This window comes from Ciconia boyciana, chromosome 1, assembly GCF_034638445.1.
Source record: "Ciconia boyciana chromosome 1, ASM3463844v1, whole genome shotgun sequence".
Taxonomy (NCBI): Eukaryota; Metazoa; Chordata; class Aves; order Ciconiiformes; family Ciconiidae; genus Ciconia; species Ciconia boyciana.
The window spans coordinates 72652479-72676662 of record NC_132934.1 but is presented as its reverse complement, the minus strand read 5'-3'; the positions used below and the strand labels follow the sequence as shown (position 1 = coordinate 72676662).

The following is a 24184-nucleotide window of genomic DNA, read 5'->3' as shown; positions in this document are numbered from 1 at the left end:
GACTTTTACACCCAGATTCTCTGTAATAACTAGGCACCTAAACATTAGTGAAATGTCAAAATCCTTCTAAAGACCTCGGACTTTAACTCCCTTATGCCTCAGCTCAGTCTCACGTGTCTGCATGTTTGGTTAAAGAGTCTGCAGAGAGGTAGCCCATGGACCCAGACTACATGTTACATTTGAACTCTGGTTTGGATTTTCTGTGACAAGATTTAGCCTTGTATATTCCTAACACCTAGGACATCTTTGCATTATCTCCTTGTTCCTTTGTAAAAGTTAGAGCAACCATTAGTAATTTCCAATAGTCATAACGGATTTAATATGATAATGGCATGCCCTAATCAAATAAACTCTACACAAGGGGAATCTTCCTAAGGCTGAGAAGCCAGAATGGGATTTATTTTGTTCTGATGGATTTTAAAAAAATGGTCCCAGGAAAAGAGATAATGAAGCCCCTGTCTGCAGAGAGATTAAATTAACTTAATGGACATGCACACTAAATATGCACAGATACTTGCACTCCTTCCTGAAATGCAGATAACTGGTGATCTTGGAAACTATCCTGTCACTTGGAGCACGTAACAACCAGCTGAATTGTTGTGGTGCAGAATGCAGCTGCAGGCTTCTTTATGAGACTTTATTTTGCCTGAAAACTGACTATGGAAGATTATTTTCAGTGCAGTGGAAGACAATAAACATTCACAGTTTACATTTTATGGTTTATGCTTTGGCTCTTAATGCTATAATGCCAGAGATTAGATTAAATTAGGTGCTGGAAAGAAGAGGGAAATGGGTTAAGTATTTAGATAGGCTAAGGGAACAGTGCAGAATCTCATTTAGTAAGACGTGAATTACCACTATCATTAATAATGTATGCCTAGGCATTAACATAATGTTCTGTTATTTACCTGCACCACTCATTGTGAAAATGATTTTAGAAATCATCCCTGATTTTCTTCACTTGTCCAAGCACACATTGTGCTTTGTAATGACTCAGATCCTTTCCTCCAGATTCTTCTCTGAAGATTTTGTTTTGTAAAACAAGAAAGCTGACACAGTTTGTGTAAATAAACTTTTACTTTGCATATAGGTATGTTTATTCAAAAAATAAATGAAGCAAGGCTGAGGAGAATATGTCAAAGAAAGCTACAGGTCACATTAGTAACACATTTTCAGAGACCTTGAGAAATCAGGAATTATTTGTTGGTATCCTTATATCTTCAAAAAAAAGCCACCTAAACACTTTAGACTCACCTTTGCATTATTATATTTAATATTATTAAAGAAGTCCTTCTTAGAAAACAAGTAAATTGGTAATCCACATACCTAAGGTCACAGATGATGAATCTTCTGCCAAGGTATTTTTGGACCAACTCAGGAAGAAGCTGAGTACAAGCTCATTCTGAAAGAAAATAAAAATACTTTAGGGAATATCATATGTTGTGCTCTGTTCTTTAAATGATTCCCCTCTGGGCAGACTGCTGGTAGGTTTCTAATGTATATATTAGAGTTAGCAATAAAGGGCAGCCTTTCTGCCTCTGATCATGGACAAGGCACCCAGGGAATGATTTCTACTCAGGCACTGGGAAGACAACGGAGCCCCTTACCACTGGCTCAGGGATGCTGCATTGGTGCCTACCTGGCCCCTTTCTGTCAACACACTTCCAAAGAGCAGTGTGCCATGTGGGCCATAGATTTGCACTCTTGCTTGATCTCCAGTAACTCAAGATATGTATTAGCAGCTGCAACTACTTTTACAGAGCAGCCCATCTGTGAAACAAATGCAGGAGAACATCTTTACTGTGTATTGTGTAGTCAGCATGAAATTCGCCCTTGGCACAGGAGCGAGCCCAAGCATCTGACCTAATGTGTGCCTCCCTGAGGCTTAGATATTGTGCATACCTCCCTCACATGGCAGCTTAATGGACATTCACACTGAAAACCTCCATACAGAGTTAACTCCTACCAGAAACCAACGGGGAGTGAAAGGGATGATCATATTTCGCCATCCTGTTTAAAAGAGTAATCCACCTTATGTACCGCACTATAACTTTTATTTTTATGTACTGACCTGTACTGCTCTAGTGAACATATATAACAGGTAGTTACATTCAGCTGTAGAGAATTAAAACAATAAACCAAATCCCCAGATTTGAGTATTGTGCAAGGCAATAAAAATGTGAATTCTGAAATGGACTCTTATGATTCTGAATCAAAGGTGGACAGTAATTACATTTTATTAGCTTTTTCATAAAGCCATATTTCAGAATGGCCATTCTTTAAGACGGTTAGAATTGCTACATTCATACTGATGTTACTTGGACTGACACTGTAATGAATGGGTAGAACAAGAGACTTTTCAGATTCTAGCATTAAAATGTCACCATTGTTTTCTTCCAGGCCATGGAAAATAATTTGTCTCTTATCGGCAAGATGTACTTCATGTAGCATTTGTCTTGTTTCAATTTGACAAGATGTGGCATGATGTGTGCAAGGAAGAAAGAAAAGGAAGAGTTTAGTGACAAACGCAGCTAGTGAGGAGTTAACATGTGGTTACAGCAGACAGAGGAACCAGATGTGTATGTTCAGCATAGAGATAAGATTTAGCAATCTGGATTTATTTTAGCAGTTGCCTTTTATTTTTCATTCTACTGTTTGGAGTTTTTCCTCCCACACTGATATTTTCTTTAAAAGAAAAATCGGGGGGGGGGGGAAGGATAAACCAACAATAAACAAACCAAACAAATTGTTTTCCTTGAACTGAATGACAAATCCTTAAGCTATTAGCAGTGGACTGCCAATATACCTCTCTTTTCCGAGCATGACTAATTATTTTCTCATCTTGTGAAGACAGCTTACAGGGGAAAGCCCATACACCTGCTTCAGCTTCCAGTAGCTTTAAACAGCCGAGTTATTCCCTGTGGGACCTCCATTTGGTCTTTCAGCACAAGTCCCAAGCGTAGGAAATCTCAAGGGTTGAAAGAGTATATTTTTGGCAGCTCAGACTTTATTTGACAGCATGAAAATAAGCAGAGAAACTTAAGTAGCCCTTCGAGTTCAAAGATCTTGAGAGAAGTGGGCAGGAGGTGGAAGGAAGGATACACTAACTGACTTGAAAGAGAAATAAAAAATTCCACACTGAGCAGCCTGGTGTTCTGCTTCCTCTCCACTTACTCTTTCAGCAATAAATGGAAATATATGAACAGGGAGGTTTGAAAACAGGAGGTGCAAAGATTGTTTCAGGTGATAGTTCAAAATTCTCATTTCTAAAGGAGACAACACTCTGGAAAAAAATGACATTTTGTTTAAGTACAGAAGTGGAATTCATGCAGATCTTACATCAGGCATGAACACGACAGGCGTGTACACTGCTGGTGCCACAACGCTGATTTCAAAGCTTTCCCTGTCTGTGTGGCCATTGTACTCAACAGGTATTGAAACATGTGGGGAAGCAGCAAGGCTAATATTGGCAAATGGAACGCAAAAACATAATTGAACAGGTCATGTTGCAGGGGCAGATGTAGCAGTCTATCCAGGGCAAAGTGCTGCAAAAGCAATAGAGGAGATCTCCTACGTGTTTGTGGCAACAAGCATTTCGCACACTGTTATTCATAAGACAGCAATTTCTCCCTGAACTGTGTTAATCTGCCTGCTGCAGGAGTCCACCATTTAGATTGCCACCAGTACCTTCTTAAGTTCAGCCTTTGTCAGCAGACCACCAAAGCATATGCTGAACTTTCAGGCGATTCCTAAATCAATGGGACTTCAATCAATTGGACCCCAGTCAATGGGACTCAAGCATATGCTTAGACTTAAGCATGCATCTAATTACACTGCTAAATAGAAAGAGACACATCAGCGCTTTGAACATATGTATGATCAAAAGCACACTGTATTTAGGTGGATAGAGTCCACTTCTAAACAAGCAATTGTTGTTACAAAGATTCCCACAGGTGGGAATCTTAGAGACCCTGTGACAGTCTTGGCAGATAGGCAGGCACTGAGGATGACCACAAGCACTCACCTACCCTTTTTTCCCCTGGAATTCTTACCTTTAAATAGGTAAATGGAAATTCCCTAAAATACTACCCATTTAGGGATTTTTAGGAAAGCCTCCTATCATTTGTGTAACTATTCTTACCTAATAAGATGACAATCTTTAATAGTTAATGTTGGTATTTTTTCCAGGTCACTCAATAACATCAGCCTATTGGGGAGCAGCCAGGTATGTATGGGTGCATCAGTGTTGGTCTGGCTAGAACTCACGCATGACCTTTTTTCAGGCATTAAACTCAAAAGGCACCTTCACTTACACTAGGATACAACTGCAATAAGCAATTTCAGTGGCATCGGGGGAGCTGGCACAGTCCTGCACCACTGTAGCATGGTAGAATTTGTCTAATGCTCTCCATCGGAGACTAACTAGAAAAGCACTCTGCTGTTAGTGAAACACAGCCAGATTTAATTTCGTTAGAAAGAAAAGCAGCCTCTCCTCTGCTTTCAGCTTTCTTTTCAGCTGTGTTAGAGTAGATTTGGGGTCAGAGAACACCCATGCACCTGTTATACTTTAACAGGATGGAGAATCAGCAGGAAAGAAAGAAACCAGAAAAAGCTGACCTTGCTGCAGCTATTATAACTTCAGGAAAGGACAGCGGAAAAGAGAGGACTTTGAACCCTCCCCATTTTGGCTCTGCTGGATGCCTTGCTGCAGGAGTACAGGAGTGGTGGGAGTTTAAGGGACCCACATACCTCAGGTGCACTTTGTACCACTGCATTACGTACCTCCATGCGGGCACTGCAGGAGCTATTTTCTCACCTCTGCAAATCCCAAGTAGCGCCAGTGAATAAAATACAAATGAAATATGGGAAGCTCTTATCAAACTTGATTACTTTTATAGTGTTAAACATTAGTCACTCTAAAACAACGCTGTGGTCCTGGTTTTCACTGTATGCTTGAAAATGAGTGAACATAATTTACAATCATTTCCATTTACATCCTCCTTAAAGCCCTGTTACACAGCCTGTAAGTCACCATAAAGCTGTTTATAGAACCTATCCATGGCTGATACACTGTCACTATTTGCTTACTTGCTTGCCCTAGGTTTATCTTTGGCCCCAAAGTCCTTAGTTAATTTGGATACTTAGAAAATTTTTATAGAGACAAAACCCAATATACCTTATTTCTTTTTACTGATTAGCCTACTGTGCACCTGCACTTACTATCATGTTTGCCAACCCCCTGCCCCCAATAAACAGACCCCCTCAAACATCCAAGCCCACTGAACTTGCACACAAAACCAACCTATGTGAAAGACGTGGGACAAATAACATATGTTTATTTAAGACTATGTAGTTTTGCAAGATCAGTATGTACATCTAGTGTCTGAGCTGTGCTATCGATAACAATATCCACAAATTAAATGCCACTTCTTTAAAATGATGAGAGATGGGAATATCATCCATAGAATGTTACTAGTTGTACCTGTCCTGGTTTCAGCTGGGATAGAGTTAACTTTCTTCCTAGTAGCGGGTATAGTGCTGCATTTTTGATTTAGCATGAGAATAATGTGATAACTCACTGATGTTTTAGTTGTTGCTAAGCAGTGTTTATACTAAGTCAAGGACTTTTGAGCTTCCCGTACTCTGCCAGTGAGGAGGTGCACAAGAAGCTGGGAGGGAGCACAGCCAGGACAGCTGACCCAAACTGGCCAAAGGGCTATTCCATACCATATGGTGCCATGCTCAGTATAGAGACTGGGGGGAGTTGGCTCGGTGGCAGCAACCGCGGCTTGGGGACTGGCGGGGCATCGGTCGGCGGGTGGTGAGCAATTGCATCACTTGGGGCTTTTTTCCCTGGGTTTTGTTTCTCTCTCTCTCGTTGTTTTCCTTTTTGCTACAATTTATTATTATTACTATTATTGTTATTATGACTATTATTATTAGATTTTATTTCAATTATTAAACTGTTCTTAACTCAACCCACGAGTTTTCTTACTTTTGCTCTTTTGATTCTCTCCCCCATCCCACCGGGGGGGAGTGAGTGAGCGGCTGTGTGGTGCTTAGCTGCTGGCTGGGCTTAAACCACGACAGTACCAAATGCACACGGTTGCTATATAAAGCATTGCTTTAGATTCAGTTTTAGATTTTTCACTTGTAATGCCCAAACCAGGTGCAAGTTGTCTTTTCAAGATAAGCATGAAGACATTCAGCTTTGTGAATGCTGCTGTTTGACACCAGGGCCAAGAACAGCCTAATTAATGGAGCCTTACCTTGCTTTTGTATCCCCAGGGAGTGTATAACCCTCCTACAATACAGCAGTAAAACGACAAGCCAGTAGGGCAGCCCTAATTTATATGATACGTTATGAGATTTGGGCTGCAATCTCCATTCAGCCCATCACTCAGTTGGAGTTGAGTGAAATAGAGAAAAGTGTAAAAGTGGTCAGCAGCAGCTGCCTTTTGTCAGAGATTTGATTTATACTTTGATAATGTATATTTTTGTCCTCCTCCATGTTACCAACCTTCAGTTTATTGTTTCTTGATGCTTCACCTCCTATCGGTGGCACCACTTGGTTGTTTTGCCATTTAATGAAGCAAAACTCCAGGAGTCTAAACATTGTTGAGTATGTTGCCTTGCTGATGTAGAAGACCCAGGCATTTCAACACATGCAGCTGATGAGCCAGTCAGCAACAGTGCCACTGGCACAAAACTAAATATTCTTACAGTGTGATCACATATACTGCCACTGGTTTGGGAGGAGTAGAATGAAACAAAAAAGGGTGCTGAAACCTGTTTTTGATCCTGTCCTAAATGACTCAATATGACAATGAAGGTGCATCAACTTTTGCATTTTAGTGATTGATGTAATGAATATAGCTTGATGGTCATGTATATAGTCTGGTGGAGTAGTTATTTATAACCGAGTGTTAACCTGAATTTAGGAGAAGCACTCCTATTCTAGGCAACTCTTCAACCAATCTCTAAGAGAAAGTCAATAAATGAGGCTTATGCTCAAAGTAAACCACAGACTTAAAAAACTGCTTTGAATAGGGACAGGCATGAGCACGTTCAAGCATTCAAACTGGCCCAACAGCCAGTATCTCCATCAGCTGATGTTCCTGCATTTATTGGATCTGATACTAAAATTCAGAGATAAAGAAAGGTGGCTTGAAATTTCTGTTCTTTAAAGAAGGGTTTGAGGAAACATTTAATTCCATTTGAGCTACAGTGCAAATGAGAAGGCAGCTATTTTCCACTCCTCCTCCTTTGTTCAAACCATTTAGCAGAAAAGGTCAGTGACATTCTGACCTACTCTTAATTAAAACACAATTTTCATAACCAGAACTTAGTCTGGACTAAAAAGCATGCACTTAAGGCATGACTGAGGAAGGAATTTGGATATAATCCAATTCTTTCTTTATTTCTAGGATTTTTAATTACTTAATTGGTAGAACCAAGCATGTAGTCAGTCCTGTGTGGACTGGACTAAACTTTTCAGAGTTGAAACCGGTGTCTAGTCAATCAGGGTAATGTGTTTACAGTGATAGCAAGGGTATTTTATAATGAAATAAAAGCTCTTCTCTCCATCTCAGACAATACTCCAGCATACTGTACAGTTACAATACAGCTATGATACCATACAGGTACAATTCAGCAGAAAGAAATGACTGTGTCAAGAAATTAAAGGGAACCCTGTTCTACAGGCATCTGCTCTTACAAGATTTCTTCACAAATTTCTGAATTAATTATTTATTCCTACATAGTTTTACTGTTTCATAGGAATGACAGTTTGGTAATGCTTGAGAACAGACAACTCACTAAATGGTTTCGGTCAGGCTCCCTAGCAATTTGAGAAAACAGGACGAATTTGACTGCAAAGTTGTCCAAGGCACAAAGAGAGACAAAATAATTGTATTTATTTTTATCAAGAAAGCCTCCTAGCTTGGCTTTCTGCTCAGACTAAACCCAAGAAGACACCATGACACTTTTTTAAAAGAGGCATACCAAAGGGAAAAGTAAAAAAGAAGCCTTCAGCTGGGAATACAAAGGAAATTACCCACTGCCTGGTTTCCTCGTTCTAAGTGGGTCAGAACACGTCAGTATTTTCTAAATTTCTCACATCTCCCAGCAGGAGAAGCATATTGAAGTAAAAATAATGATTTGATGTTTATAGAGTATCAATAACTTTAAAGGTTATCATCTAGAATTGCAGGTTAGCTGCATGGTGGTAAGCAAGATGATTTCCTGAATGCAATAGCACTTTACAGATGGAAACAATCTGCTCATTACTCCATTCATTATCGTGTCCTCCAAGTCCAGCACAGCAGTAGCTGTGCAGCCCTCTTAGGCACAAAATGGTTTTCTTCTCCTCGTGGTTCAGCACTATAGGCTGCACCAGACTGGAACGGTTTTCAGCAACTGCGTAGTTCATCATGTCTGAATAGCCCCACTGGGCTGGTTCAGAGCCACACCAGCGTATGTCCCCAGGCAGATCTGTCCACGGTTCCTCTGAATACCCTATTCGTGGTTGTGTCCCAGTGTCCCAGCAGCAACGTGCTGGGAGAGCTCACCCAGCTCCACGGGTGCATGCTGCAGGACCGTAAAGGGAGGAGGAAAGGCATTAGGAAGCCCATTGCAAGGCAGCATGCTCTGGCTGATTACTAGCCCATTCACAGACTATGGAGCAGGAGGGAGAAGAGAGCTTCTGCGCGTCACCGGGAAATGTTTTTATTACTATCCCAGGGCTTTAAGCAGTCTAATTTTTCAACCATAGCTCAGGCTTCTACACAGCAGCGCTTGGCCCAAATTGAAAATCCATGTACCTTACAGCAGCCCAGAGCACAGCAGAAGATACAGAGCTCTTCATTTCTAGGTCACTGGCTTATATCAGTTTTTCCTCAGCTGTGACCAAAAGGCGCTAATGTAAAATAAACCCATGACCCTAACGTGAGTGACAGAAATTGCACAACAATTAACCCCGACTTGTGCAGTTTATTTGGCAAGGTCAGTCAAGGGAGCCAAGCACCTAAGTCAGCTGTCCATACCAAATTAAGTGTAGCTCTGTGAGACAGATATTATCTATCCTCTTTGGAAATCTTCTCAATTTCAACTCAGGGCACAGAATTTATATTAATATTAATAAGAAAACTCCTGTTTGTTTTACATATGGACAATTTCCTCTTTAATCTCCATTACACAGTGACAGCTGGGAAAGTTATATAGTTAGGCAGCAACCATTTTTCTCCTCCTGCAAAATGTTTGAAATTTTGGAGATAAAGCATTCTGTCATTCCCGCTTTTGGCATCCTAGACTGTCTACGCTACTAAACCAAACCAGCCTCAGTCTGTGCTATGGCCCTGAGGCCACGGGACATGACATGGCTCACCTGGCAGAGGTCCAAGCTTTGCTAGAGAAAGTACCAACAGTAAACCAGCAGGGTCAACGCACGAGCTCGTGCTTTGGCTCCCTTGAATTTACTAGCCTCTACATAAGCCTAGGATCTAATGTAAACCACTGCTTTTTCCTGCCTGTCTGACAGCTTTCCTGACAGTGGCTGGTCACTGGAAGATGCTCCTTTCTCTCAGACCCTGGTGCCACTATCAGGAATTGACCATCCAACTTCCAAAGTGATGCAGTGTAATGATTTAACATCCTCCCAGGGTGCATGGGGCCTGTTAGTTGCTCTTGGCCCTGGCTTTTACAATGCTGAGGTGCATAAGGCTTTGTCCTGGGCCAGGTAATGAAGAGTCAGTGTTTGTTACCATTTCAGCTTTCCATTTTGAAACAGGAAGAGAACATCAAATCTCAGAAAACAATAATGAATAAAAAATGAGAAAACACCAATTTTAATGGACACAATGTATCATTCTGATAATATTGAAACATTCTGGTTTTGGTCTTATGTTTGCAAAACAACTTCTTCTACATGTTAAATACATTTTGAAATTAAGAGTATTTCTGGGCTGAAAGAATGGAACTTTTCATTTAAAAACTGTCAAAATCAGACTTTTCAATATTTCAAAACTTACTCCTTTTTTAGACATTACATTCCTCAGAACCTACTCCTTACTGTCAAAAATTCAGTGAATCACTACTTTTGGATGGCAGCAAAGGAAGAGAAGTTATTTTGAAAAATGCCCTGCCAGGTCTAATAAACTATTTTTCAGTCATTCTTGTCTTTGTCTTAAGTTCTGATGAATGCTACAATGGCTTCATCTCAAAACGGCTGCATTAGAAGAAGTGTCATTTATGTCATTTTTATTTTTTTTTCAAATGAGACCATGGAAAGCTTCCTGATTCTTTTAGTACAATGTTACTAAAAGTCATATGCAAATAAAATAAATACTGGAAGTGCTCACATTAGCCAGTTTCCTGGATCCACTTAATAGCTGCTTCAGATAGAGATTCAAATCCTTCATTCTTTTATGTTCAAGGTCTGTAAAAGGTAAATGCCATGAGTGGGGAAACCTGCAAAAGAAGAATATTCGTAAGTATAGCTCTTGTACTGTATTTGCTGAAAATATTTCCAGCTCTACTTAACAGAAGAAAGTTAACACTTTCTAAGCAGTTTTGCAGGTAGGGGAAGGGATGGGTACAGTGTCCAGAGGATTGTTTACCCTCTGACTCTGGTTCTTCTAATAATTTGCTGATACTCTGTTTCATACTGTACCCCTTTTTCTGTCTAAATCGTTAATTAAAAAAAAAACATAACCCAAACCAACAAAAAACCTAAAAGGCACTTATTTGCATTTTATAGTATCTAAATACCTCTAAAATATTGGCCCCTTATGATCCCAGGAAAACACTACGTCCCCATTTTTTGCGCTGCGCACAGCACAACAGATGTCTGATCTCAGCCCACAGCTCATGCTATACAAACCCTTACCATAGAATATTGAATACCAAAGCCTTACAGCAACAATGTGACATTTTATGAATATATCATTGCTTGCTTTTTTACCTCAGCTATTTAGAGTGTAGATAAGTTTTTCAGAGCAGGTCCCTGATCCCATATGTAATTTCAGGAGCTAGTATAATAAAAGTAATACATGAAAACAAATGATCATCACAATAACAAAATCAATCCCAACAAAAGCAATAACAATAATAATAGTAATGCTCTTGCTGAGTTTTTATTAAGATTAATTTCATTTCAGTTTAGTAAATAAACCACATATGCATAGAATGGCCTTATGTCAATTTTCAAATGTTTTGGTGACTGAAAATGTCAAAAACCCACATTTTTTTTTACTGGCATCATCTTTGCATTTTAGAGACAATGCACATTAGATCAGTCAAAAGGTTAGATTTTTAACAATACACAAAATCAATTTATATTAACCTTGCCCTGACAAGGACTATTTCTCTCTCAGGTTGAAGGAGCATTAGAAAAGCTATCTGTGCTAAATTGCACGTAATGGGTTTTGTGATATGGATTGCTAATATTGGGATTCATAACTAATACTATGCTTTATGTCCTCTAATCTATGTGACATAGAAAGGTAGAAGTTTTGACCTGGTCGTATTTCATGTTACACCACCACTGTAAATAGTTAACCGTATCTTGTTTACAAACCTCTTTTTTTCTGGTACAACCTTGTTTATCCACTAGATCTCAAGAGATATCTGAAGGCTTCAGACAAATTACAAAAGAGCCATCTAGCAGTGCAATAGACTGAAAAGAGACACTTGGCCAGCCTTTTGAAAGGCAGCTGGTCAGATCCTACTTCGAACAGGTTTTACCCAATTCCACAGCTCAGTGATAAGATGTCATCAGCTTTTCAAAGGCCAGCCAAATAGCAACACATGGAGCACTGGATTCCCATCCCTAGAGAGGAACACTGGCCAGCTTTGCAAACCACCCAGCTGTAAAAATGGAAAATAGCAGCCTCACCTAGTGAAAATAAAAGGACTGAAGAAGATTAACCCACAGTTTTTGTTACCAAGAGATTCAGTGTAATTAGATTTTATGAACTGTAATGAGACCTGTTGGGTTGGGCTTTTTTAAGCTTGTTTTGTAACAGAAGGCCTTTTATGAAGAGAATACTGATTAACAAGATACTGTAATTCTTTTTAGGAGTGGACAGATCTTTACCCATCTTGTGTAATACTTCTGAGGAAGAACTCAGCACTGGTATTAACTAATGCTGCAATTAAAACAGCAAGGGGCCAGGATGATAGCAGCATATTGTATGTATGTATGACTTTTTGATTATTTTTGCCTATAGCACTGAAAGATCAGGGCTCAGGCGCTGTACAAATGAATAGTAAGAGGCGATTCTTGCCTCACGAAATTACAGTGGCAGGACACATAATGAGGCAGGGGAAGTGATATGACCCAGGATCATGACGTATATGAGCTGCACAGATAAAAATAGAGCGCAGGCACACACAGACAGCTTGTGAATGTGCTGGGTTCCTCTGGGGCACAAAAAGGACTTCTTTCAAGAGGTGGTAGGGAGGATCTGTTTGGAAGCAGCTTAAAATTAATTAGACTGTAAAACACAACGAGAGGACTCTGGCTGTAAAACGTAGGTCCTCAGAAGATGCATCCTAAGCACAGTGGCCAAACAGAGGACAGAGGAACTGCTGATTGATAGCATCAATAACTCTGCTGCAGTGAAGGACAATAAGAACCTTGTGGCAGTACTGAACACTTCTTTAAAAGGCCTTCACGGTTTTGCTGAATTGCGCCTATGGCTGAAACTGACTTTGCACTTGTGAACACACTTGTGTTAGAAAAGGTTAACTTCCCAAGCTGATTTTGAGTTTTGCATCTCCCTTAAGTAGATCAGAAAAATATAAACTCGCGCCACGTGCAGACATCCTGCATAGCAGATTCCAGTTCGTAATTATTAGCTTGAAGAACATTCTGTATATAAATTATGTCACTTAAATGCTTTGCTGGGTGAAAAGATTTTTGGCCTTTTAAAAAGCAATAATTAAACACAATTAATACTCCATCTGAAACCAAGTAAGAGGGAAGGTGCTAGAGTGCAAGGGCTTGCTTGGGGCGGCTGTGCTTTGACTTATAAATATGGGCTGAATGTTTACATGTCAATAGCAAAATTTCAGGCGCTGAGAACTCTGAGCTTTTGCCATTAGTTTCTTGCGATATAGCCAGTATTTAGCACTTGTATGAAGCAGACTCATATTGCATTATTTCCTCCTAATGAGACATGAATATATACAATTTCATGAATCAATACAAAGCAGTAACCAAGTCCTTTCTGTTAGCAGTTCCAATTATTCTAGTAATATTAGACATTTTACTTTTAAATCATACATTTTCAAACTGATTTTGTGGTTACATTATGGAACAAGGCTTTTTCCTTCCTTTGAAGCATCTGGCATCGGCCAGAGCTGGAGCTTTGTAACACACAGACAGACCAATGGTCTGATATGGTATGGCAGTTTCAGTGATAACTTCCTATAAAGAAATAACTAGGTTTTTATTATTAGAATAAAATCTGGAATGCATGAAAAGCCTCAAACTGACGAAGTTCTGTTAGGCAACAAACCAAAACTTTAGCATTAAACAACGTACATATAAAGAAACATCATAAAATGAATTACTTTAACACAGTCTTGGGGAAAGATCATACAGTGACAGGTTACTGCTGGGACTGAATCATGACAAGAAAGCTCTGGAGCTCTTAGACACAGCCTCAGGATACGCAGATTAACCCTCTGTGAGTTCTGGAACTCTCTTTTGCAGTGAAAATGCAAGGGATTTTATTAAAGGTAATTTATCTGGAAAATGGCTAGTACTATTTTTGAAATTCACTACAGGGTTTCTGAGGTCTATGCATTTCTAAAGATAAATATATTTTCCTTCAGAAAGCTCTGCTCACCACAGGAAAAAAATCATAAAGAGGTACTTGTTAAATATTTTATTTTACAACCTAATAGTTAGCGTGCAAATATATCCAAATCAAAACCATGATTCAAGAACTTTCATTGTTTAGTGAAATTCTGATTCTCACCAACTGCTGCAAACCAGTTCATGTGAGCCATTCATAATGAGTCAAATTAGAGTCAATTAAAATCCCCTCAGGTAGTAGAAAGATTCTCTAGAATTAACTAACCTAAAGCCATTTAACTGAATAACTCTCACAAGCTTGGGAAAATATCAAATTTGGATCTGAATTTTGTGGACTTTTTTTTTTTAAGTCAAAATCATGTTGTTTGTGGCTATTTATTTCAGGTCAAACCTCAAAGATCTTTCTATTTTTCAAGCATAACTTGAATCTCAGCTTGGTAAGTAAATTGCCTGTCTTCTTGGCCAGCTTTATGCTTTATTGTAGATTGATCTTGAAGAGGGGCTTGTATCAGGTGAGTCATCATGACTGTTTGAGAGGACTACTTTGTTCTCAATGGTGTATGCAGTAAAATGTATATGATATTTGTAGAATACATAACTCCACGTGTATTACCAAAGCCATGGACAATCATTACACAAGGCAAAGCTGTTTTACATAAGACAGAAATAAACTGTGGGACTCACTGTCCCAGGAAACTGTGAAGAAATAAGATTCAGAATATGATGAGCAGGAATAGACATGCACATGGATAAAAAGTAATATTCAGAATTATTGCAATTAATGATAGCATATTTTTCAAAAGATATGAAACTGAATGATGGGAGACACAAAGTATTGGTTTTTGAGGCCAGGATAGTACATAGATTTCTCAGCTGGGGAGTATGTGCAACTTTTTTGTAAAAAGATTGATCACTCCTGCCAGTGTCAGAGATTGGCTTTTTTCTGTTCTGACCTAGTGTGAACATTCCTACATTGCTTTAATATATGGATTTTGCTATGAGTTTTGATCAGCATCATGCAGAAAATAAAAACTAACAAAGGCTCTATCGTGCCTTTAATGAAGTCAGTACCACTTACCACTTTGATTTCAGGAATAGCAGTGTCAGGCCTAAACTGTTCCCCCCCTTCTCCTCCCATTAAAAAAAGAACAATAAAATATATAAAAGTTAGACTATAACAATGGTCTATGATTCAGTTTCTTCTGGGGCTGAATAGAAGGCTTGATAGAATATGTCACATTGCCTTTGTGTTTCTAAAAATATGTCTGCCGTACATTTTCTCACATTTTTATCTGTGCACAGAGAAAACCATTTAACAGCAGAATAACATTCGCTAATATGCTGCCTTACTCTGGGAGGGCATGTGACGGAAATTGCTTCTGGAGATGGCTGTGAAGTTTTGAGAACTGGTCGAATGATTTTTCCACAAAAGTGACCACATTGCAGGTTTGCACCACCTGGACTAGATATAGCTGTATTGGGGAAAAGGGAGAGGCAGAAAAGAGAAATGATCAGAGAGGCACATTAAAAAAAAATGTACAAGAGAAAATATAGGGTGATTTTAACAAAGAAAAACCTTTCTTTAATGTAGTGCCAAGTGCCAGAGAATTCAGTTTGTAATTTATAGTCTTTGCTGCACAGAAAGAGAAACTTGCCTGGATAGCATACAACTCAAACACTGAAAGATCACTGCAGTGTGTGAAAACTAATAACGCACCATTAAAGCATCATATAACAGCCTCCGATTTCTATTAGGCTTCCTAATTTTGTGCCATGCTTTCCCTTTGGATGCTTTAATTAGCTCTTGATTTATTTTTCACTATAGGGCATGAACTGTTCTCCTTAATGGCTCCCTGCTAATAGCTGTCTGCCTGGTGTTCTTTCTCTCTGGTAGCTTATGGCACTGCTGTTCATCCTGTGATCCTTTAATGTGGCACAAGCACATCTTCTATAAAGGAGGAGGGAGAGTATATAAGCTCACAGAAGAGTCGTTAAAGATCAAGGCAAAGGAGAGCAAGCAAAGAACATAATACATACGGAGTCAGACTTTTTGTTGAATCCCAAAATGGTGGCTCTTGCAATTGACTTCTCTGTGTCCAGCATCATCCATTCTTGGGGGACAGTCTCTGGAGCTGGAGGCTTTGCAGAGCCTGTCACTGACATCTGTACAAGCGTGTGGATCAAGTTATTTAGTTTAACAGGAAAGCACTCCAAACTTTCCTTTATTTTCCTGAAGAACAAACAGACAGAAGAGGTGCTATTCATGCATCTGTTTTGTTTCCATTTCTTGATCCTTGGTTTCATGGATGCAAGAACCAAAAAAACCCAAATTCTAAAACCTACCTTACACGAACATGTACCCACATATACACTGGTCACCGCTATTTGCAGCAATACAGCATATCCAGCCCCTGAGCTCACCTCCTTAAAGGAGTGCTCTTGCCATAGCCTGTCTCATGGCTTACCTTGGGGTAGTTATTCTTCATGAGCTGGATACCATCAGCCTTCTTTTGGACAATAGAGACAGACAGAATACTTCCATGTGTGTTTTGAGGATTTCCAGAGTAGAACATGTATTTACTTCAACAGGTAGGAGACAGTGCCCTAGAGCTTTATTTTTGGTTACACTAACCTCACATGGATTTATGTGTATTTGTACAAGGCTCCTGCATCCAATTCGTGATTTAGCTGTGCATGATGTGTTGCTAAATCCTCTACCCAGGTCTTAAGAGCTCTATCCCTGTGGAGCTGCTTAAGATGAAAAAAAAAGAAAGATAAATTTTCTCCCCCTGTCTCCCCCCATTTCATCCCTGTGCAAGGGGAGCCAGAACACACTTCTAATTTCCTAGAGTTTTAAGATCCTTCATCAGAAAAGACACAATAGATAAAAAAACCCTAGTTATACATGTAGATATGTACTGCAAATGTGTTTTAACATCAAAGCAAACTTGACTTGAGAAATAACACTGCAACATAATCACTGGTCTTTGAAGAGTAAGATGCAGTACTCATTAGAAAACACTTGCCCTCTTGAATTCAATTGCTGGTCAAGATGCTAATTCTTTTTCTATTTCCCTGCTTATTTCTACAGCTCTCTGAAGATATTCTGGATAGGTTCTGATGTTATAGAATAACAACCCATTAGTTTCAGGCCATATGGCAGCAAACCTCTGCTAAATTGTCAGGGTTTTTTTTTTTTTCTTTTTTTTTTTCCTTCCAGTTCTGGACTATATCTAACTAGCTTACAAGGGTTAACAATACCCTTAACCACCTTCATCATCCCCTGTTCAAAGCTGAGCAAATGCTTCACCTGTCATTTTAAATTAAATTCTTATTCATGGGTTTCTGTGAGAGGGTTGGATTGCATACAGCAATCAATTGAAATCAACTCCATTCATTGCATGAGCCTAATTTTCATGATCTCAGATGTTCTCACTAAAGTCTGTAGCTTCACAGATGCAACCATACCAAAAAGAACATTCTACCTGCAGATAGCTCCCCAGCTTGCCCCCCCCAAAGCTGAGATTTCATTCAAAATACTATGTGAATTTATCATACACCAATTAGGCATACTAAACTGAGTAAAGAAGATGTATATGTTTTTCTTAATGTAATACAAGGAAAGGTATCTCTAAATTGATTCAGTTAATTATTTTAATTATTGATTACATTCTCCAAAACCAGATACATACAGACTATTTAATAAAAGACACAACGCTCAAATGGAAAACAAGAAAACAAATCTCATTTCAAAATATTAGTACAAAATCAATTCAGCGCTGATTAATTAGGTTGCATCTATGGTGATCTTTTCCTTTTTAACTCCTATGTACTTAATTTAATGCGTAGTTTAAACACTTCTTAAATCAGAGACATGATTTAGATTATAGAATCTGTAACTGGCCCATATTATAGCAAAGCAGTTAGGGAATTTGCATTACTATAAAAGGCATGTTAACTTTGCAGCTAAATACAGTGCATTTTAATTTGCATAAAGCAGGCCTCGGCTTATAAACTAGTATTAATTCAGACATCATCACTATACAGAACAGCTGATAGCAGAATAGCACTATTCTTTCCATGGGTCCATTAAGTTTCTAAAATACTTTTAACACCCAGATTGCTAATCACATACTTTAAACCTAAACAGGGGCTTTTGTTGTCGTTGTTGCAGATTTTCCCTGTGAGTTATTTTAAATGATTACATTTAAAATAAAATAAATACAGATGTATATGTTGTTTTCTCCCTCTCTCGATATTCTGTTTTCTTTGTATGCAGTCCTCCCTGTTAGAATAGAAAACATTAAGCAATCCTCATGTCATTTTATCCACAAAGAATTGAAAATGTCTCTTTGCTCTTCTGATGACATCTCAGAGCATGTCTTCACAACAAGTAGAACAACTCTGGTTATGGTTCTCTGTACTTTCTTTCAACGGCAAACTGGCTTAAGGAAACCCTCTTTCCCACAGCCTCCCAAAAGCTGGTTCCTAACTATGTATGGAGCAGTGAGGTACAACCAGTCCATGTGTCTTATCTTTTTTTAATTTTGCAGTACATTTTTGGCGTGGACTAGTTCACTGACCCAGTTCACCACATTGTGGTACTCCAATTCCCCTTTCTGCTAGCATTTTTAAAGTTCATCCTAAGGATTAGTGGTGGAACTTTCTCCTTGAACTCTTTGAGATGCCCATACACCTTCTTTTCTCTACAGCCACATTAAGTTTAGCCATAGGCAAAGAAGTTGGTAAGGTCATGGGTATTTGTTGCTGAGATCCTCTTGCTCCCTAGGCCATTACCATCTTTGCCTGTGCCTAAAGCTGGCTCTGCCTTCACAAAGATGACAAAAAGTTTCTTAGTTATTTCAGAGCTCTGGTAGCCCAAGCTGCTTAGAGAATTACTGCCTAATGGTCTATAGATGGGAAAACTGAAGCGACCTATATGAAGGGCATCAAAAGCACAGGTTAATCAGAAGAAAACAGGAAACTGTCATTAACCAGAGTAATATTAATTGTGAATGCCAATATTGCTAACACACAGTTTTTAGGCAGAAAAATTACTTTTTTCCACATGACAATATCTGTTTACCACGCAGATTGGTGTCTGACCTACTTCTCAGAAAAGTGAGTTAAATATCCGGGATTATTGAAAAGTAATGACTTTCCGCTTTCCACCTGCTGAACTGACTTTGAATTTCAGATTTGGCTCACAGTCTGTCTACAGAACTGTCAAATCAGGTAAAACATACACAGACTGGTTGGCTGCTTGTGTAAACGGAGATGGCTGAAAAGATTGTCTAACGTTTTCAAGAGTGACTAGTGATAATTGGTGCCTTGATTTTTAGGAAGTAGACATTTCTTATGGGAACGGTATTCTGAGGTGTGGTGCTTAGACCTTTTTGGACACATCAGCCTTTCTCCAGAGCCTTTTAAGAGCACATACACTCATTATTACTGACTAGCTATCCAGACCTTAGTCTTGGTATATATAATAACAAATATTCACCCCAAACTTCAGAATAATTTTCTTTATCATTCTTGATGGCATCCTGCTTCTCATTTCCATCTAGGTCTGAAATAATTTAGAGTATAATGAGCAAAATTTATTTTCATGGGATTCTCAGATGTTAATGAACATGGTGTTTCATTTATATCCAACTTTTCCATCCATGAATTTACCAGGCTCCATTTTAAAACAAGTTGGGTAGTATGCCCCCAACAGCTCTTAACAGACTTTTCCAGAATATTACTGCTTTCAGGGACAGACCTGTTTCTAATTTTCAACAACATTTATTCATGGACAGTTGATATGCTCTTTGTATACAGCAATGATAACCCTTCAGTTTAATACCTTATTTCCCACTGTGATAGTATACGGGCAATAATCATATTCTTTTTACCCCTTATTTTGCTAGGCTTTAAAATCCAGGTTTACTTCAGGACTAACTCTGATCCTATGGGCTGAGCACATCACGTACTCTCCTGAAGCGTATCTTCCAGTCTAGTTTCCCTACTAGTCCTCCTATGCGCCTCTCCCAGAACAGAGGACATTCCTCTCCCCTGAGCTGGTGGCATGTGGGGTTTGTACAACAGTACGAATGCCTCAAACAACATAAATTCGAGGAGGAAGTCTGCCTCTGTTCCTTTGAGGCACATATACCATGATCTTTACAAACTGCTTGAATGCCGCTGAGAGAAGTTTAGTACCATAGTTTTGCCTATGCCCTTTCAGAAGTCACCAGCTTTCACTGGTATTTCAGTTGTTTGGGAGATTTCTTGCTGGAATATCTGCAGCCACCTGAGAAACAGGGATCGGCTAATCAGTTTGAGATTAGCATTGTGTTTTGAAAGGAGTTACTGTGAATTGTCCAGTTTTGCAACTGCTGGTATTTGTGGTGAGGAGTGGATATGCTTGACCTGGGCAATGACAGGTATCTGACAAATGATTCTGTTAATAAACAAGTAAAGATGGCAGCTGACCCAAGCAGCAACCCCCTCAATCACGTTGCTGAAGATATGCAATGGTGCTTCGCTGGTAATTGTCAGATCCACCGTGCATCTCTTATTCATGGGCTTCTATGAGTGGGTTAGATTGCATACTGCAATCAATTGAAATCAACTCCTTTCATTGCATTGGCTAACTTTAATACCTTAAAAATAATTTTAAATATACATCCCTTTACAGGCACAGTAAAAACGTCAGGCAGCATGCGACACTATTCTGACATCTGAAGACATCTGCAGAAAACCAAAGAGGAAATTTATATCCAGGAGCAAGATAGGTTTCCAGTTTCTGGTAAAACTGTGTTGTCAGGGGAAGAGGAAAGGAGAGAGGGGAAAGGATCAAATTGAGTTTCAAGGATCAAACTGAGTTCAGGGCAGATGCTGGAGAGACAACAATGTTTCATTTGGCAGTAGGTGCACAGAACTGCCAAGCAAACACAGAAACTCTTGTTTAACTCTCAATTGGTGCACTGTTTATCCACGATCTGAGGGTGCGACCTTCCAGAAGGCTGTAAGCTGTGAGGCTTAACACTGCCGCTCATCAGCTCATAGCAGTGAACTGACCCAATGTGAGAAGAATACAGTACACAAATGAGACCACAGATTGTGGAACATGTCTTAAATCAAGAATGAGAGGAAAGGAATTTGGTAATACACAGAATGCTTTACAATCCTGAAAGGGTTCAGTACATTACATTCCAGACTCCGGTAGTATTATTCTGTTGGCTAAAAAGGGGTCAGTACATTACAGTCCAAACTCCGGTAGCATTATTCTGTTGGCTAAAAAGGTGATGGCAAAGAACAAATTAACATTGTTTTGCCAGGAATATTTGTGACATTGTTCATCATTTCATGTTGTTTTTAAACAGTAGAGGCAATGTCAGTATTATTGCTCACACCAAACTCAGACAATTGCTAGAAGCACCCTATTTCTACAGAAATACAGAGAAATACTGTTCTCCTATTTCCACTAGCAGAAGACTGGGGTTTTCAGTAGATACACATTATATGATCAAATCTGAAAGATTACAATAACTACCTTGTACTGAGAACAAGAAATAACTTTCTGTTGGCAGATTTTAACATTCCAATGACCACACTCCTTATCTAGAAAATAACTTTTTAAAAACAATAAAATGTTTTTGGAAGTAATTATGGAGAAAAAGGAGGTACGAGTTATGAAGGATTTGAGAGGTACTGGAAGTTATGCTAATAACCAGAACTTTCAATTTCCTTGGCTTTCTAAGGACAGCCTGAAAAATAGATACAGGAATAAGCTACAGAGTGACCATGAGAAGTGGGTGACTGAATTTTTTCTCACTTGGACTTTTTGTGTAACAAGAAGGTAGGGAAGAATTTTTCTGAAGGACGGGAATAAAGATGACGTAGGTAATGCAAAGCTCACAAAAGCCTCAATATATTAACATTCTTGGGGGCAGGGCAGAAAATGCTTATACAGAGGGCTAAGTTCTGCGTGGGTCCAGGTAACAGGCCATCCCAAAGTCTTTATTTGGAAAAGTGCCTGGATACACTTTTCAGAAGTTAAAATACTACTAGACATGAAACCTGACGTTCTGCCCATGTTTAGACATGTAGAAATATTAGTTAATACATGTGTTGAATTAACACAAATTATGTTCAAACATGAAGAGAAATTAGAATAAAGAAAAAAAAATCACCAAGAGAAATAAGATCCATGGAAATTCATGAGCTGATGACAAGAGACTTTCTTCTTGCAAATAAGCATATATAATACAAACATAACCTAAGAGTATTAAAGAACAAAATATGCACCCTAGTGATATCCGACTTTTCTACGTGATGTAATGATCTCTATGGACAATAATAAATCTACACTTCAGCGTTTCAAAGGAAATTCAAACAATAGATCTGGAGTTCACTAAAAACATTTAGCCAGTTTTGTTGATAAGCAGGACTCGAGTGGCATTTCCACTGTGAAGGCCTTCATTACTTTAAGATCAACCCTAACAAGAAATCTTATGGGAAGAAGGGTGTGCTGGCCTCTGAGACCTACCTATAGTTTCTCTGGGCTGAACAGGACATCCTAATCCTAATATGAACCTCTACCAGGCAACAAAGCACACTAACTCTTCCCACTTCCAAAACAGTGTTGAGCCACATCTCCTTCCTAATACCAACTGTTATTCCACATGCTTTGGCTGAGAGAGACTGCAGTTGAATTCCCACTCTGAAGTCCCTTACTTCCTTCACCTTAACCCTCAAAACACCAACCATTTTGCCCAACTCCAAGAAAGAGTGTGGAGCTACAGCTCTGTCCTGAACCCAGCCCTCATCCTTCATCTTCCAGCTAAGCAAGACTGCAGTGATATTAACCCTAACCATAACCTTAGTCCTACCCAACTGAAAAGCATACTGATCCTTTCCATCTCCAGAGGAGCGCTGGGCACTAGCTCTGAGCTTTGCATGACACCAATGTGATTTTCACTTTGAAGACTCATATTTCGCTATTTGTTATGTATATCCTAGCCTTTTTTCACTAATTAAATGAATGGGGGTTGTTTACCCATGAGAGACAGACACAACCACCCAAACGATTTGACAGAATCAAGACTTGTACGTTTTAATTAGAAACTGCATGTTTCCTATTTGAAGTGGAAATATAAGTCTGTAATTTGGGAATATGTGAAATTTTAAAGGAAAGGATAAGGTAGGAGTAGACGGTAAATGTGAAGCTGTAATTAAATTTTAAAATAAAATAATTTTGTTAAGGGGCAAGAAGGAAAGCATATGAAAAAACAAGCATTAGAGGAGAAGGAAGTCAGTGCTCTGCTGTGTGTAAAGTATTGGAACAATAGTTTTGTTTGAGAGGTCCCCTCTTTCTCTTCAAATAAAGGTCTTCCTTAAACTCTCTAGGTCTCTGTTCCAGCGTTCTCCAAACCTGCAGCCTCAGTTCTGATTCTAATACACAAAAAGGAAACATATAAACACAATTCAAATTGCCCAAAATCTTCATATGGGCCTCTGTAATAGTAACGCGACTGGCTCAGCTGCCCCACTTCAAGCGTTCATCTCATTTATTCATTGCAACGTGCCCTCTGGCTGTACTGAAGGGTAGGGGGTTCGCTCTTGCCTCAAGGCAGTTTGCACAGTGCAGAGAACTGTACTGCCTTATGGGAGCATCCTTTAGGGCTCTGAGTTTGAAAGGAGCCCTTCAGTCAGAGTCCAGTGCTGTGACCTGGATATGTGCCCTGCACTTGGGCCAGAGGAAGAGGTCAGAAGAGTCTGGCTTGCTTTGCATGTGCATGTGGCGTCCAGGGTGCGTGAATTCATAGACTGTCCTTGGGAAACAATGGTGCTGCACAGGACAGGGTCTGAGAGGGACAGATTTTCTCATACTGTGCCTAGAACGGGAAAGTGAGTTTCCAAATCCAGTCAGTCTCCACTGGATCCATCTAGAGCACCATCACATAAACAGCTGGAATTATATGTAATGCAGAGGCCTGACCTGAAAGATCAAGACTGAGGGCTTCAAACTGATTTTATACAGGTCATCTGCAGTTCCTCATTGATAAGCCTCAGTTATTATCACAAACAAGTAAAAGGTTTCATTATCCTAACACAAATCAAACTTTAAACATACATATATTCACACACAATGCTTTTCTGTGATAGACCTGTTAAGTACTTAAAAGGAAGAATTAGTACCATTTTGCAGATGGAGAAACTATGGCTAACAGAGGCGAAGTAACTTGCCTGAAGCAACACAGAAGGTCAAAAGAAGAACAGAAAAGGGAATAAAATGCAGGAATTCCAGGTCCTCACTCAGTCCATTAACAAGTTGAACCTTTTTATGCAGTCCAAATCCTGTTGCACGTAGCT

At 39.2% G+C, this 24184-nt stretch overlaps 1 protein-coding gene across 1 annotated transcript in view; it reads right to left on the bottom strand.

Annotated features, from left to right (window-relative positions):
• PIK3C2G (phosphatidylinositol-4-phosphate 3-kinase catalytic subunit type 2 gamma) overlaps window positions 1–24184 on the bottom strand; it is a 252077-nt gene that overhangs the window by 29911 nt on the left and 197982 nt on the right. The window contains exons 30-33 of the mRNA XM_072849919.1: window positions 15860–16052; window positions 15173–15294; window positions 10359–10467; window positions 1327–1402 (exon numbers count right to left, since the gene is read on the bottom strand). Coding sequence (XP_072706020.1) covers window positions 1327–1402; window positions 10359–10467; window positions 15173–15294; window positions 15860–16052 — 500 coding nt within the window. The remainder of the gene's footprint in view (window positions 1–1326; window positions 1403–10358; window positions 10468–15172; window positions 15295–15859; window positions 16053–24184) is intronic.